The following is an 11,972-nucleotide window of genomic DNA, read 5'->3' as shown; positions in this document are numbered from 1 at the left end:
TCTTCTGATCAGTCGGCCTAGGTGATGGAATATTTCACGATTGTGGTGGAAAAGGTGTTTGGTGTAACGATAGCATTTCAAGAAAAAGCGTAGCATATACTGGGTTGGGAAGGTTGGTTTGATTTTTGGAGTAGAAATTTGTCAATATGTATAATACCTGGTATATAGAACATTGAGCCATATCAATTGGATGAAATCATTGACATGATCATTCTCTGTTGTTCTTCCGTCGAAACAGATTGAAGTGCCTCGATTTAGACCAAATACCTTGGGACGTGCATGCTCAACTCGATGTTACTTTTTTGAGCACGTTCGAAAAGGGTGTGAAATTCATCAGCAGGGCGACGATCCAGATGCGCGTGGTTTCCCCTGAAGCGCACAGGAATGAGAAGGCCACAAACATCGGGCTCCTACCGCTACATTGAATGGATTATTGCTGCTTGGTAGTTTCATCCTTCACCTTCTTCGCTTCCGCCTCCGCCTCGTCAACCACCTCCTCGGCGCTACCCTCCTCCTTCTCAGCAGCCTTGGGAGTAGGTTGCGTAAGAATCTTGACAGCATCCTTGCTATACACATAGCTAGCACCACTCCAGATCGTTGTAGCAGCAACGGTGTACCTATTTGACCGGCGTATGTCAGTAAATCTTTCTTCCTACCAAAACATCACCAAAATCACCAATCATCATCACGAAAAAAAAAAAAAAAGTTTTTTTTGGAAAAACCTAAGAAAAAACTTACTGCATAACCATCAAACTCGTCCCCAAACTCAACGCCGGCACCACGGGAGCCACAGTAGTCAACCCCATCAGCCCCAGCTGCAACGCAGTATTATACTTGCTAATCGCCGTCGGCCTAACCTCAGCACTCGGCAAGCTAAAATCCCAATACCGCGCCATGGTCTTGGGCGGCGGCAGCGAGATCCAGCGGAAATACAGCGCCGAGATGGCGAGCGCCACGTCCCTGCCCAAGATAATCACGGCTAGCCAGACGGGCAGCAGGCCTTTCATGGAAAGGGTCACGGTCAAGATCGTCATGAGCGTCTTGTCGGCCATGGGGTCGATCACGGTGCCCACCACGGTGCCCTGGTTCCATTTGCGCGCGATCCAGCCGTCTAGCAGGTCGGTCACGCCCGCGTAGGCGAACAGGCCGAGCGCCCAGGCGTGGTGGTCGTGCAGGATGCAGTAGCCGATGAAGGGGGCGGCGACGAGGCGCGAGAAGGTCAGCCAGTTGGGGATGGTGTGGATGTTTTCGCGCTTGGTTAGGGTGCTGCCGGAGGTCGAGGGCAGGGCGGCTTTGAGGGCTGCTGTGGTTTTGGCGAGGCGGGATGATGGGGGCTTTGAGCTTTTGAATAAGGGGGTTGGTTAGCGAAGCGTCGGTTTGTGTTATGTGAGGTGATCCAAGAAGATGAGACAGATACTGGTGTGGACGCAAAACTGAAGATGATGATGGGTTGGAGGTTGATGCAAGTGAAGTGAGTGTATGATGAAATGAACCAGAACAGATTCATTCAAAGACCGTGGTCAATCATTCATTCAACTCTTCAATGTTATGAGAAACATACCCATTCTTCTCTTCCTGACCCCTCCACGACTTGGAAACAGTAAAGTGTCTAGCATGCACAGAAGGCGCAACAGACAGTCTGTTGCTCATCCGGGTCGAACATGATTGCTGCCATAGAGAATGTGACTGCAAGAGAGCGATGGATGCTGTTTTTAAGCCAACATCTTGGATGCGATGCTGGATAAACAGCCTCGATGTCGTCGTCGACTGGGAAGCGGAGCGCAAGCCTAGCAAGGACGAGGCGTTAAGTCGCAGCATGTTGAATGAGTGAGTAGTGGTGTGCGTAGGCTTGGGATTGAATGAATGTGGTGAAAGTCGTGTAAGGGTACGTGTCTGTCGTCACTGCATTCTCGCCCTGTCGATCATTCATTCGTGAGTGAGTGGTCGGCCGTACGATTTCGAGAAGAATACTGGATTCAGTAGGTAAGACCGTAGGATCGGAAATTTGCTAGGTGCTCCTTTTCCCTGTCTGTCGCAATGGGCAGGTCAAGATGTACTTGTACGAAAGATGTAATGAGAGCAAAACTGAGGCGCGCGCAATGTTTCCAAGATATCGATCTTACCCACAGCAGAAGACTGTCTGTTTACTTGCGCCCTGCCTTTGCGACGGAATCAAGGTACCAGGTAACTGGGATGACGATCCGCACTCATCCGTCCGGCGAGGACGTTTGTTGGTGGGGTGTGGATGGAGTGCGCCGGCGCAAGCGGGAGTACGGTGCACCCTCGCATTTTAGTGTATCAGTTTCGTCTCGGAATCCGGTGGGTTTTGTACTATCGGCCCCCGTTGGAGGCACGTGCACTTCCCATTCACTGGTAGGGCACGGCCTGCCATTCCGCTAGTATTTAGCCCTCTAGACCTCTATATATCTCTTCCCTTTTACAACTCAATATAACCATTATTAAATCGATTGCTCTTTTCGTTACTTTGTGTGTTGCATAGGTTGTTGTGACGAACGGCAGTCTGATCTGCCTAAATGAGATAGCTGAAGGTAGTAACTATCAGTGCTGTTCGGTGAAGCCAAAAGGTTCACAACAAGTATGTTCGTAATACTGGTCACGGTGATAATGATCTATTGACTACTGTCGAACTATCTGACAATCTGAGTTCTCCCGTAGTCCCTTTATACCTGCTCGCCCTCTGCGAGATATCTGTTTCCGGATGTCCACGTAGACGTGAACCCCTTAGTGCTGGCTCACTGCCTATGGGCTGGCTCATCTTCGTGAGCCTGGCTCGTCTCTATGAGCCTGGCTCGCCTTCATGAGCCTGGCCTACCTTCATGAGCCTTCCTTTCTTGTCATGGTTACACTGCCCAGCCTTCATGTGGCTGTTGTGTACCGGTGGCTTGGTTGGCCCATGTTCCTCGCTCATGGTTCGTAACAGATAATTATGACAGGCTAGGGTGCATATGCCCAGACGGCCAAACCTACAAAAGATAGGACGGTGTTCTGCTTGCAAGGCAGAACTCGGAATGCACACTATATAGCCAATGCCAACCTGTGACATGTATCGCACAGCCCCGCCCGGTCGGAAAGTGGGGCTAATGCCGGCCTCACTCCGGAGCCCCGGAACCTGAGCATCCAGATTGTTTCATTGCCTTTTACGGAGCATTTCTTGTGTTGATCTGGTTGTACAAGCTGTCACCATTTTTACCAGCTAGGGGGCGTTAACAAGGTTTGGATATCAGGACGAATTTTCACCAGTGTCCGTTCATAGACGGGAGGTAGCTATGGGAGATGGGATGGTACCTACGATAGTGCCTGCGGGGCCTGAATAGGTGTGCAACAGCGCGTGAAATTAGGAGGTGCGAGGAAGGCTACATGGACTTGACCAAGGTTCTTGCAACTTGCACCGCAAGCTGTTCTTTTCTATTTCTCTGACGTCCTACTCCACTAGACAAACATATGTAACGACTGGATGGCCTAGAATAGACTGGCAGTGTAGGCCTACGAAATAGGGGAGATGGAAAGGAAGGGGTTTTGTTCGTGACTGTATTTCTCCGCCCCCTTCCACAAATGATAGCTTCAACCCGGGGTAATGACTGGTTGCCACAGGTGATGTGATACGTACGCCTCAAGACCAAAGAAAAGAAGAAGGAAAGAAAAAAAGAGTGACACAAGGTGAGTGGCCCAAGGTGAGCGGCCCATGGACCGAAACCGGTGGAAAAGAACTAACATGATGTCCTCTTCCTGATGGCATCTCTTCGTACCTAGGCCGCCTGGCCTCCAAGGATTCCCGAGGTCGAACCTGGGAGCGGTGCCCGAGTGGCAGTACTCCCTTGAGACTCTGTGGTATGTGGTTGGCGGACTTTGGGGGCTGACTTTTCTTTCTTCGCGGCCTGCACAGCTTCACTGACGGGTTGCGGGCGGAGTGTCTGAAGATATCTTTCCCAATCCTTGGCATCGTCGTGGCCTGGACTCTTCTTGAGATACTGAAGACACTTGTTGCCCTTCAACTCTTCCACTACGGCGTCCTCCGTGCGTATTTCGAGTTCTCTTAGTTCATTCTCTGACATCGCCCGGCCTTGGTTGATGAAGTTATTGGAGCGTTGACAATCCGCAAGTCGGCATGCAACTGTGAAAATTCTCTCCACCGCCTCCTCTCGGGCGCCCTCCAAGGTAGTGGTGGTTTTGGTAGTTCTAGGGTGAGCATCCTGGCAAGAATTCCGCGTTAGGATTCGAAACGGCTCAGTAGCATCATTGATAGGGTCAGATGTAGGTAGGTACGCACCTTTATCACCACCTCACCCCCCAGATCCAGGGACTGCAGGGACGCAGATGCTTTGGCCAGTGCACCAGCCCAACGATTCACTAAGGCAAGGTGGCAAAATCATGTCAGCTTCTCCCTAATTCGTAATATTTATTGAGGGCATTCTTACGTGCTTCAAGAGCATTGCAAAGCTCGGCAACCGTCTGAAGGAGATACCGAGAACTGACTTGTCCGTTCCCCTTCCACTGCTCTTCCTTCTGGAGAAAGACTTCGCGTGCCACGAACCCGTTGTACCATTCTTCCCACTTGGACTTGCGATCAGCCACCATTCCGGCCAAAATATCCCACCCGACATTGTTGGGATCCAGTAGACTCCTAAGGGATCGGATGCTGGCATCAAAAAGTCCTTCGCGGTCGTCGGGCTCGATAGGATCAATAGCGGCCGTTAGCGCATGGTACGACATATCGACTGCTCTGGGGATTTCTTCAAAAGTGCTGGTGTCTGTCAAGAGTGGAAAGAAAGTGATAATCTGAGAGATGTTGCAAGCTGCCCGATGAAGTGATGATGTCGTGTGAACGAAAACTCATGCTTCTCAAGTGGGCTCAGTGCCTCTTATACCTCCAGGCTCGTCAGATCTTCGCGATTCACCGAATATGTCGATGGACGGCAACCTGCATCGCAGATAATCTACTTGGATATAACCGCCGTTGCTGGTCATTCTTTCGTCCATTTTGCCATGGATCTCGTAGGAAGTGGGCGCTTCTGTCGCACGATCCTCCAACAGCCCGTAACGGAAAATAGGCACGGGCGGTTACTCTTTGAATGGGCCGCGACCAACTGCACCGGGATGCTTCCAACCAACGGTTGAACTTTTTACACTTGTAGAACATTCAATTTGTGACGAGAAGGGCTCAAGGCAGATAAGAAAAGGAGCTGAGGGTACTGAAAAGAGATCAAAGTTGCCTGACTAAAAAGTATGCAGTCCATGACAGAAGTCAGTTGGTGACGATATCGCTGGCACTCGCCAAGGCAAGCGGCTCAGGACTCGGGGGGTACCAGCAAGGGAGGCCATCTTCAAACCAACAAAACATGCCCAAAGGCAAAGCAACCAGAGAGTACGAGCAATTGAGCAAACAAACCTAGCCTAGCTACCTACCTACCATCTGTGTACACATACCTCGACCTACCTCTCGTGATACTGGCCTTGCCGAGCTGTTGCCCCCTCAGTCATTACGACACTTACCTACAGTATATACGCCACCATCATTGGAGTTGAGCTGGGCTTATTCTTTCGACGCAAAGTGCCTCATGAGCACATCAAAGATATCAGTCGCGCCGGTACGGCCAGCCCATTGAAGCGGCGTCAGTTCATAGTCATCGTACGCATGCATACGACGATCCTCTGCACGACTGGCCAGTTGGGGAATAACCTCAGCCATCCAACGACCCCAGGCACCGTACAGAAACGATGTGAAGATGGGCGAGCAGTATCGAAGCACACTTGCTTCTGCGTCGACGGGCGTGCCCCTTTCAATCAACTCTTCTGCAAATGCTCCTAGCCCTATCCTTTCTTCTTCAGCAGCGTCCACCTCCTGGACGGTAGCAAGAGCATGTAGCGGAGTCCACCCTTCGTCCGTCACCACCTGGGCGCTGGCACCACGTTCGAGCAAGAGACGGGCCACGGAAATCCGGGCAGCGGTCTGTCCTTTGTAGTAGCATTTGGCTGGCGTCAGGACGCAGAGCAAGGGCGTCCACTTATTGGTGGTAGCTTGATCGACATCCAGACCTTGATCGAGTAGATACTCCACGGTGTCTCGGTTTCCGGCGGCGGCAGCGTAGTGTAACAGTGACTCCTCGAACTGGTTGAGCAGGCAGATAACGTTAGAAGCATTGACGCAGTGTTCGAGGCATAATCGAAGCGTGTCGGGCGTACCAGTACCGGCAAGAAGGTGAAGAGATGTAACTCCTTCATTGTCAGGAGTCTCGGGGGATGCGCCATGTTGCAGAAGGGTCTGGAGGACCTTTAGGTTGTCCTCTTGGTGAACGGACGCTCGGTTCTGCCCACCTCGAAAGTTTTTGTTGAAGTTTGCGGCGACTTTGTGAAGAACCGTTTGACCATGATCGTCCTTTGCGTTGGGATCTGCACCCTTTTCGAGTAATGATTTCAAAAGCTCAATCCGGGTGAAGGATTCGTGGATGGGCAAGCCTTTACAATCCTTGGAGGCCCGGTTCGGGTCTGCACCGGCATCAAGGAGTCGACGGACAACGCGGATCTGGCCGTCCTCGTTGAGAGGTTCTCCGTTACGTCTTTGCACGGGTATCCCATTTGTGTGGTCGCGGCCGGTGATGGCGACTGCGCTCTCCAGGGCACATTGAATGACATCAGCCTTGTAGTGGAACTTGGCTAACAACAAGGCAACCACGTCGTCGTGCCACAGGGCGGCCGCTCGAAAGAGGGCTAGATGCTTCTCAAGGGTGGACCAGCCGTCGTAGAGATCGAGGAAGTCGGCGACTAGATCCGCATGTCCGTTGTAGGCAGCGACGACGAGGCAGCTTGGCATGGCTTCGGACGGTTGTCTTCGGCTAGGGTGGTGGAATCGGCATTGAGGACCAACCACGTTCCAGAGGAAGCGAGCGATGTCTCGCTGGCCATACTCGGCGGCAACTTGGAGAGGGGAATAGCCTGGATCACAAGCTTGATGAAGAGTCGGGTCAACACCGGCGTCAAGCATCATCCGCACGGCCGCCTCATCTCCATGACAGACAGCCTGGCAAAGGACGTCGGCCATGGCGCCCCGCAGATTAGACATTCCCATGTCGGCGTCGGGATCAGACTCGGTCTCGTTCCTCCAGATTTGCAACATGCCTTGGACAGACTCCAAGTCGCCATGTTTTGAGTAGTGGCGGGATGCTTCGAAAAAGGAAACCATCATGGCCGACGACCGTGCTGAATATTGCTGAAGTGATGTAAGGGAATTGGATGGATAAAAAGACTTCAAGGGAAACGAGTGGCTTACACCCGGCACTTATATAGGGCCGTAGCTAACAGAAACCTTGCCAAACTTGCAGGGACATTGATAGCTTCCACTGAGTGTCCGTCGTGCAAGCGCTGCATATGCAATACAACCCACCGTGTTACCTGTAATTATGTAAGATACGATAATGCCCCACTCTTAACATCTCTGATGATTCTCGCATCCTTTCTTCTTTTCATTCTCAGTCACTCCTTCTAGTTCTCATCTTACAACTCGACGGCATCCGACATGTGCTACGTTGTGCGCTTGGGAAGGTTCATTGTGCTCCTTTGTTCTGGGGGTTTCTTCCAACCTGCTCTACTTTCTTAAAATCTCCTCTTCCCTCAACTCTTTCAATCAAACTACATTGCCCACGAAAAGAACCCTCCTTGTAGCTGGTCGTTCCAGTACCCAGTCTTTCACCCTCTTTGGTGCCCTTGCTTGATATCTATTTCAGTCAATCTTCGGTGATGACCCCATGAGAGGGACCTTCTATGTTTCCTCTGCCGGCCGGTTACCGACCCTCCCGCCACTTGAGCGTGGCACCTCATCGGGTTCAGACAACAAGGAGCACAAGACAAGCACGCATGCATACACACATAACACATACGGCACCTTGTTTCAATCGGGATGGTGAATTTATGCTTGTCTGCAACAGCCACTGTCCGCAAATCCATGGGGAACCAGGCTATCAACAACGGGGCCAAGGTAGGTAAAAATTCACAGAGGGCAGGTAGCCGTCGTATCAGCGATTAACGACCAACACAGACATAGTAATCTAGCCAGAGGGTTTGGCAACTGCTTCCCACGGCCGGATTCCAGCTATAAAAGCTGGCCAGCGAGATGCTATACCGCGTTGCGATGGTCCCGCATTGATCTCCCGAGGCAACTGTTCACACGTTCCCCTGGTCAGCAACAACGGCCAAGCGACTTGATCAGACACAAAGAGACAAACTCACCCTTGTGGAACTTCTTACAGCCACTGACCATTCCGGGCTGGGTCGGAGTCGGCGTTGCTACACCTCCCGCACTAGTGGTAGTCGTCTTCTTTGTCGTCGTCGTCGTCGTCGTCGTCGTTTTGGGTGGCACGAACCCAATCGTCCGCACACACACATATGTATCGAGCCACAGCGACTCACAACTGGTCCCCACGGCTGGGTTCCAGCCATAGAAGTTGGCCAGCGTGATGCCGTACGTCGACGCGATGGTGCCACATTGGTCACCAGACTTGACTAGGTGGAAGCGGTCACAATTGCTCACCATGCCAGCTTGCGTCGGCGTTGGAGTCGTAATGCCGTTCCCACTGCTCGTTGTCGTGGCCGCCTTCGTTGTCGTCGTCAAGGTGGTGCTCGATCCGACGACACCAACACAAAGATACGTATTCGCCCAAAGCCCCGTGCATTGGGAGCCAATGGCGGGATTCCAGGCTACCAACTGCGCGAGCGAGACGCCGTAGGTGGACCCAATCGTGGTACATCCCTGGCCTGACTGAACAAAATGGAATTTGTTGCAGTTACCTACCATGCCCTCCTGGATAGGTGTGGGCGTGGAGATACCGTTGCCAGTTGTGGGGGAGGCTGTGGTAGATACCGTGGTAGTGCCAATCAGCGTTGGCGACGACGTGGACGGCTGTGGCGGTTCATCCTGGCCAAAGTTGTTCTCAATGCAGTACGAGTTGCCCGCAGTGAGCTTGCAGGCCGTCGCAACGGACGGATTCTTCAAAGAGTCAGTTACGTCCTGCTCCAAGTGGAATTGCACCCTTCAAGACGCCCGACTCTCCATCCAACGTCTCCCGCAGCGTGGACTCACCCATCTCGCGAACTGCTCGCTCGTGATCCCGTAGCTGGAAACAATACTCGCGCACGAGTCGCTGCTCTCTGCCACATGCCACCACGTGCACGTCTTGATCGTGTTGGGGTCGGCTGTTGTGTCGGGCGGTACAGTAAACTGCGACCACACTCCGTGGATGAGGAAGAGGGCACCAAAGAAGAGCTGTAACGACTTCATAATGAACCGAAGAAGGACCACAAGAACGGCCGGTGTGCTGAACGCGAGCAGAATGGCATGAGTGCTGGCAGAACACTTTTATGAATGCAGTGCGTTGCCAGGGACTCTGCTTGATCTGGCCCCTGCTTTCCATTCAATTGGAATCCTACCTTATTTGATTTCAACAGCCAAGCTGTCCCCTCCCTTAAAATCGGAAATTTGCATCAATACTCCTCCCTATCCTGACACCGACCGTTTACTTGTCTTCACTCACCCACCGACTCATCCCGGATAAGCATCATGAGGACAAAAGGCGGATGCATATACGGCACCATCATATGTTCCTGAATGGAACGTGGCGCGGCTCGCATTCCTACGGTGATGCAACCGGGGTGTCGTTAAAGACCTGCAGCATCCTACTGTACTACTCCGTCATGGTAGCATTTCTGATCCTGAGGAGCAACCATGGGCCGAGGCGTCTCACGCGGACCAATGGTTTGTGAGCTGTAAGGAACCAGGCTGAATACTCACGCAATTGCCTCGCAGGGTGAACTTCCTCATTGCAACACTGGCATGGGCTTACGGATGGTGCTATCAAAGAGAACGCCAACGGAGACATTCCTCTGATCATCAGTGTGGCGACACCGCTTTTCTCGCTACACGAAAGGAATCAACCAATATTAGGCAGACGACAATATTAGGCAGACGACTGGTTCCTATAGCAAATGGATCTCCGTGGAACACAGGAGGTCAATATTGCCACTGTGATCTCAACTTGGATCCTGGATGTCGCGTCTCCGTTCACGTGTCGAGAAAACAGCTCGTACAGCCTCTTCACGCTTGCATTCACGTCGTGGCTATTTCTGGGCGACATGCTACGCTATGCTTGCAACATAGGAGCTCGTGGAAACCATTTCACCAGTATGAGCATTGTGTGGCTCCTGGAACAAGCTGAAGCTACCAGTGAATCAGGAGCATATGGCTTAGATAAGTCTGCAATTTGTCTAGCCAAGATATTCTAAGCACAAAGCTGAAGTGTTCAAGGTCTAGCGCTAGATGTTGAGGTTGAAGAAACACTCAGTGTTGTGGAGGTAGAAGAGGGCACCGTGTCAAACCCCCTTACGGGATGTAGACAATACCATGACCCAACTCGCAACCGCTTGGAACAGTTCACCGATTCTCGCAGCGATGGATTAGCCAGCAACCAAAGGCTAATAGGCACGGCGGTTCCGACAATCAGCGAAGAGCAAGTGGAATCACTCCGCGCCTGCACCCAAGCTCCACACAACGTCGTCGTTCCCTGTGCAATGGTTCCTCCCGTGGGCACAGGGACGGGGAAGTCAGCATACCCGTCACCCGAGCCACCAGGTCCGCCATTGTTACCGTTACCGGTACCGTTGCCATTTCCATTGCTGGGCTCCGTTCCCGGAGTGGAAGGGAGTCCTCCCGGGGCGCTGATGCAGATCACGTTGCCCCAGTAGCGGGGGCTGCTGGACGGGGACCAGATGTTACTACACCGATCGTCCAGGCCCGCGTTCCATGCCACGAGATCCTGCCACGAAGAGGCGGCGCTGCCTTCGGCTCGGATGGCGATCGTCACGCAGTCATCGGCTTCCTTGACTGTGTATGTGGTCTCGCACTTGTCTGGCAGGCAGAGCTGTAGGCCAACGTCAGGGGCACTGCAATTCAAGAGCTCAGGATTGATGTAGTAGAGGGTGGACGAGGACACGGCATTTGTCTGTGCAATGCTGTTGCACGTATCGCCGTTCTTCACTGTGTACTTGTTCCCTGAGACACAGGTGTCCGGTGTGGTTCCGTTTGGATGGATTGCGGGAGGTAGAGGGCTCGTGCTGCCGCCTGTTCCTGCTCCGCAACGCTTGTTGATGTACTCGAGCCTCTCAGCATGTAGCTGATCGTACGCCGAGTAGGGTGATGACTGCATGAGCTGGAGTTTCGCTCCCAGACAAAAGGAGCAAAGCTGTGCTTGCGGCATGTCCTCAATCTTCTCGACCTCTGGAAACGTCTCGATCTTGGCTGTTCAAGCCAAAAGGGCGTTAGCGAAGCTCTGTTGCTGATAGGGGAAAAAAGAAGAATGGTCAGAGAATATCATATAAATAAGGTCACCCACCGTTGCAGTAGCCTCCATCAGAGTCCTTGAGGCAAGTTTCGTTCCAGCCAGAGACAACAGGATCGATCATGGCGAGGACGGGGTATCCAGGAAACAGGTCTGGCGTCTGGGTACAGGCGCCTACGATTCTTCTCCGCGCCGTTTGGAGAGAGGTCCAGCATGTAGGAGAACAGATGGTGTCTGTAAAGGTCTTGTTCCCCGGCGAACCGTGGTAAACCTTCTGGCCGAGATTCAGGACATACGCATGACAGTTGATGCTCTGATACAGGACAGATTCGCATGTGGCAGCGAGACCTAGGCCAGCAAAGGCGCCGGTGGGAGCGACCTGGAACTGACCGGCGACGAACGGCGCAAACGACGATAACAAAACGATGAGTACCACCATTGCGTGGCCGCGAGAGTAGGAAAGCATTGTCGCTCGAGACCCAATGGTGACGAGAAAAAAACACAGGAGAGAATGGCGGCAAATAGTTGGCAACAGACTCGGACCTCAGACACTCCAAATGTCTTTGATTGTGTTTTCCAGCTGCCCCAAACTGGATCCTGAAGGGTACCCCATAAGGACAAAACGGCAAT

General features: G+C 52.5%; 5 protein-coding genes across 5 annotated transcripts; all 5 read right to left on the bottom strand.

Moving 5' to 3' along the window:
* Positions 1–4: 4 nt before the first annotated feature.
* SMAC4_02286 (uncharacterized protein) lies at positions 5–2,275 on the bottom strand. Its single transcript, XM_066089741.1, has 3 exons — positions 1,562–2,275; positions 739–1,341; positions 5–617 (listed from the first exon to the last, which is right to left on the bottom strand). Exons 1-3 carry the CDS (start codon positions 1,816–1,818, stop codon positions 431–433), a joined length of 1,047 nt encoding a protein of 348 aa, XP_065946906.1. The 5' UTR covers positions 1,819–2,275; the 3' UTR covers positions 5–430.
* An 875-nt stretch (positions 2,276–3,150) lies between these two features.
* SMAC4_02287 (uncharacterized protein) lies at positions 3,151–4,926 on the bottom strand. Its single transcript, XM_003350526.2, has 3 exons — positions 4,437–4,926; positions 4,289–4,368; positions 3,151–4,211 (listed from the first exon to the last, which is right to left on the bottom strand). Exons 1-3 carry the CDS (start codon positions 4,729–4,731, stop codon positions 3,768–3,770), a joined length of 819 nt encoding a protein of 272 aa, XP_003350574.1. The 5' UTR covers positions 4,732–4,926; the 3' UTR covers positions 3,151–3,767.
* Positions 4,927–5,156: 230 nt separating this feature from the next.
* SMAC4_02288 (uncharacterized protein) lies at positions 5,157–7,301 on the bottom strand. Its single transcript, XM_003350527.3, has one exon. It carries the CDS (start codon positions 7,199–7,201, stop codon positions 5,552–5,554), a length of 1,650 nt encoding a protein of 549 aa, XP_003350575.2. The 5' UTR covers positions 7,202–7,301; the 3' UTR covers positions 5,157–5,551.
* Positions 7,302–7,951: 650 nt separating this feature from the next.
* Positions 7,952–9,325, bottom strand: SMAC4_02289 (uncharacterized protein). The gene is made up of 3 exons (XM_003350528.2): positions 9,092–9,325; positions 8,242–8,998; positions 7,952–8,171 (listed from the first exon to the last, which is right to left on the bottom strand). Exons 1-3 carry the CDS (start codon positions 9,287–9,289, stop codon positions 8,035–8,037), a joined length of 1,092 nt encoding a protein of 363 aa, XP_003350576.1. The 5' UTR covers positions 9,290–9,325; the 3' UTR covers positions 7,952–8,034.
* Positions 9,326–10,270: 945 nt separating this feature from the next.
* Positions 10,271–11,857, bottom strand: SMAC4_02290 (uncharacterized protein). The gene is made up of 2 exons (XM_003350529.3): positions 11,397–11,857; positions 10,271–11,302 (listed from the first exon to the last, which is right to left on the bottom strand). Exons 1-2 carry the CDS (start codon positions 11,806–11,808, stop codon positions 10,308–10,310), a joined length of 1,407 nt encoding a protein of 468 aa, XP_003350577.2. The 5' UTR covers positions 11,809–11,857; the 3' UTR covers positions 10,271–10,307.
* Positions 11,858–11,972: the final 115 nt, after the last annotated feature.

Source organism: Sordaria macrospora, chromosome 4 (genome assembly GCF_033870435.1).
Source record: "Sordaria macrospora chromosome 4, complete sequence".
NCBI classification, from domain to species: Eukaryota; Fungi; Ascomycota; class Sordariomycetes; order Sordariales; family Sordariaceae; genus Sordaria; species Sordaria macrospora.
The sequence above is the reverse complement of the archived record's forward strand: the minus strand, read 5'-3'. Positions and strand labels throughout refer to the sequence as shown.